The following is a 4,148-nucleotide window of genomic DNA, read 5'->3' as shown; positions in this document are numbered from 1 at the left end:
GTCTTGCCTCAATTTGTAAAAAACCGCAATATCTGTGAAGTGCAATAAAGTGAAGTGCAATAAAACGAGGTATGCCTGTAATGGCCTGAGATGACAGTGGCCAGAGGAAATCCTACAAAGTTCACATTGAAGTCATACCTCAAGAAAATGAATGTCACCATCAAAAGTTGGGAAGAGCTGGCTGCTGACCAACCCCAATAATGCTGCATCCTCAATCAAGTGGCAGCCTGTTTCAATGTGAAGCACCTTGCCCACAAAGCAGAGAAGAGACAGTGAAGGATGTAAAAGGAGAGGAAACCCACACTTGTACTCTTCCCTGAGGAAAGACCAGCATCTTCTGCAGATGAATCTGTGGCAGGATTGGACTCTTAAGTCATCTCAAGACCCATCAATGAGCCATGGGAGAGGTCATCCTTAAATTGAGGGACTGTCAATGGCTAGTCAACCACAGTAAGATTGCTACTTAACATGCATGTGGTACCCATAAAAAGGAACCCTAAACTCAGCTGGGGATTCTGGGGCCTGTTGCAACACAAATAATTAACAATAGTGCCAGGAGAGGTTTCTAGAGTGGGAACAATGAAGCAAAACCCAGAAAAATTAAAACTAAATTCAGCTCCTCATGAGTGGCCACTCCCCATCAACAACTAATCATACCAGCTGGAAAGGGCAGCGTGACCACATATCATCATTCTCGGAGAGCGATACTGTATAGACCACAGTGGAACTTCTCAGTCTTACCTTTTTCAGTGCCATTCCCATCTTCTTCTAGGCTTGGAGTATGCACTAGTGTTCTGAATGCCACTCTTGAGGAATCTGATGGTGATTTGAAACAAACTATCTTGACAAGTCTGTCTGCAACGTGGTTGATGGTCTCTGCCCTAGCTGGGAGGAGAGAGAGAGAGAGAAAAGAAGAGCCACCTCCTTGTTAGGCCCTCAAGCAGGTGAGCCAAACTTCTACCTGTTGTGCCCACAGTTGCCCTATGGTGGAGAAAGCTGAGGTCCAGTGATGGATTTTGCTATTGTTCAGAGTCACATGGATAATTTTGAATGTACACCACACCCCCACAATGCTCCCCAAACTCTTATAGCCACTCCCCCAATTAGAGGCCATGCAAAAACTGGTCTTGATGTAATGAATGGGTCATGCCCAGCTTTATGAAATATACCTGTAATATGTTATAACAACAATCTCTCCCTCCTTTCTCCAGACTGGGCCCAAACTCGAGAAACCAAAGGAGTTTCACTTCAGAGCCTGTCTACATCAGCATGGGGCCACACATGCCTTATGTGACTAGACATTGCTGTGGACAAGTGCAACAACAGGTTTCTTTGGTCCAGCAGTTGGCCTTGCTTACCTACAGCAGCCAAGACTTTATCCAGGACCTTCCTGAGCTGCCGGCATCAGCTCAGACAGGTGAGCCAGATTGGTACTGCATGCTAGCTAAGCGAGGAGGAATAGCTGCTGTCACAACAGAGCAATTTCCAGCAGCAACTCATTTTGCATTTAGCCCTGATCAACCAGATGGCAGCTCCTGTGTTACCAGTAGACAGTGTGTGTGTACAATTTGCATAGCAACATAGGACCTCTACTGTGGAGTGCCTTGGTTAATAACAACCACTTTCACACCTTGTCCTGGATGACCCAGCACTGATTGGAGTTTTATAAACACTTTGTCTGGGAGTTGCTGGGTGGTCAGGACCTTTCCAAACAACAAAAACAAGCCAAGTTTTCCATGACTTAAACATGAAATTAGGTACCCAATTCTGGAAAAAAATTCAGTCCAAGGATTCATCCATTCAGCTGTGAACTGGCAAACTCTAGGACTGACATGCCAGTGATTTCAAAAAGCATACTCCATTTCTGTAGAATGCCTGAACCACTAATTCTCATCCAAGGTGTTGCAAAATATTAACATTGTTAGGTATGTAAATACCTGCACATAATTCACAAGATAAACCCAGAGATTTCAGATAGGAATCCAAAGTTTCAAAATTTCCTGACCTGTTGTGGTTTTTCTGAGTTTTTCACCACAGAAAAATTGCTGTTATTATAGTTAAAAGAGGGGTGAAAACAGAGAGCTGGCACATTCTGAGGGGTGCTTTGAGTCAAATAAGAGTGAGAACCACTGCCTTAAACACGCATTAAATGCCTTAGGCTTTGGCTCAGCAGTCTGCTCAAACACAACTGCAGCTTGAGTTTTGGGCCCAACACTTCCTTCAAGGAAAGCCTTTCCAAATGGCATTTTTAGTTGGGGTCATACTGCCACCTTCCGGCTGAACTATAATGGTATAGTAAAAGGAGCATCACATTTTTAAAGCAGAAAAGCCAAACAATTTGTCTCAATGTCTAGGAAGGAAGTAAAAAAAATATGGCACGTGCAGGTAGACAAGTGGCAACTAGAGATTATTCAGATTGGTGCCACTTATTCCTGACAAGAGGGATAGGAGGGAGGGATCTAGGCAGAGAATTCAACTGGAAGATGCTAGGAGGTCTGACATCTGGGGGAGTTGCTGGTTGGGAGCTGCTTCAAGGTGTTTAGGAGAATTTAGAAGATATCCGAGAATGAATGGTTTGGATACGTAACTTCTATATTATCTTACTTGTGCCAAATCAGTGTGGAAATTTTACAGAACATCTTACTACCATTTCTCAACCCTCGTATTTCAGAGCAAAAAACTAGTTCTCCAGGGAGACATGGTGGAATCAACACAACACCTTATAGAAAGGTATGGGGATCTATGGATTTTGAAGATGCAGTAAATTATGGATAATAATGAGCCAAGAAAGGCCCCCTGAATCTGAAGGCTGACATGGGCAAACAGATCTCTTGCTTATTGTGCAGCCAAGAATAGGCCAGCCACTTCTGCAGCAGGGTTTCCCCCTCCCAATGACCTTTGTAGGTACAGGACCCTTTGCTGAGGGGCAATCCATGTCCCACTCCTCCCTGTGGTTCCATGGAGATTTCTCAGAATCTACCTGTCTTAGGTTGTTATCACCCCTTGCCTCCTCACTAAGGGACTCTTCAAAGGGATTCTGTAGGGGAGGACCTGTAGTGGGGGACCTGTGTGGGAGAAGTGAGGGAAGGCTTGGAACAAAGCTACATTTGAGCCAACATGCCAGGGCACAGGGCATGCTAAGAATGCAGAAGGGATCGAGACGTGGTGCACGCATGGATTGCCTTAGCTCTGCAGATGGACAGAGCCCATGAATAAGCCTTATGTCATTCTTGAGTGTTGATGAAGGAAAGAATCTTGAGTGTTGAAGAAGACCTCCACAGTCCTTTCTTTCTGGTCTTACACAGGACTGGCAGTCCTACTATTGAGTTGTTTTACATTGGTGTTCATTACATCCTGTGGCCAGGTATCAGAGATAGTGCACCAGCACTTGGAAAACCAGATCTGTATAGCTGTTTTATTGTGGCAGGATAGTCATGGGCAGCAAGATGAGTTCACAGTATAAAGAAGCATGAATCTACCATATGTGAAAGGAGGTAAATGGCAGTGAGGATAGTCAAGTAATTGTTTCCTAGTTAAGAAAACCAAAACAGCTAGCATAAAATGCATTAAAACAAATACAGGGAAAAAAACTAGAGGCTGACCAGCCAGCAAAAGGAGAGAAACAGAAACCAAGTGGGTAGAGGGGAACGAACTAGCAAGAGCATTCAGGCAGTCAGAGGCAGATTAAGGGGAGGTGCACTGGTGCACTTGCACCCCTCTTTGATTCCTACTCCATCCAAAGTTTAAAGCCAACAGCCTAGTAGTGGCACCAGCATTTCTGTTCAGGCAGCAGTAAGGGAGTCACTAGACTTCATGTCTCATTAAAAACTGATTCCTTCTAAACTCTTCATTCCACAGGTGTTAATGACCCTTTTCTTTTTAATGGTCTTGATGTTCCATTAATCAAGCTAGTCTGCCTACTGCAATTCTGCTGTCTATTAGCTGCTCCTAATAATGTACCTCCTATTTCACAGTCTTGCAGGCTGTTTCTAACTCATTCCAATAAAGTTTTGTTCATTTTTGCATCAGTTTTAAAATTGAATAGTATCACCCTAGGCCCCTAGCATGTTAGCAAAGCTTCTAGTTTATTTTTAACTGGAAAAAAGTGTGTTGTGTTCTATGTGATGATGCACCACCTCACCATCTGC

The 4,148-nt window shown here is 43.9% G+C and overlaps 1 protein-coding gene and 1 long non-coding RNA gene across 7 annotated transcripts in view; one reads left to right on the top strand and one right to left on the bottom strand.

The window, feature by feature from the left end:
- The window catches only part of BCL2L14 (BCL2 like 14), a 103,923-nt gene that overhangs the window by 12,104 nt on the left and 87,671 nt on the right, over positions 1–4,148 (bottom strand). For all 6 annotated transcript variants that reach the window (XM_019515957.1, XM_019515958.1, XM_019515960.1 and 3 more), the window contains one exon: positions 742–885. In XM_019515957.1, coding sequence (XP_019371502.1) covers positions 742–885 — 144 coding nt within the window. The remainder of the gene's footprint in view (positions 1–741; positions 886–4,148) is intronic.
- Positions 861–1,724, top strand: LOC109296531. Its single transcript, XR_002096979.1, has 2 exons — positions 861–944; positions 1,212–1,724. It is a non-coding gene; the product is annotated as an uncharacterized LOC109296531 (long non-coding RNA).

This window comes from Gavialis gangeticus, unplaced genomic scaffold (genome assembly GCF_001723915.1).
Source record: "Gavialis gangeticus isolate Ggan-Ray unplaced genomic scaffold, GavGan_comp1, whole genome shotgun sequence".
Classification (NCBI taxonomy): domain Eukaryota; kingdom Metazoa; phylum Chordata; order Crocodylia; family Gavialidae; genus Gavialis; species Gavialis gangeticus.
This window is presented reverse-complemented; position numbering and strand designations above follow the sequence as displayed.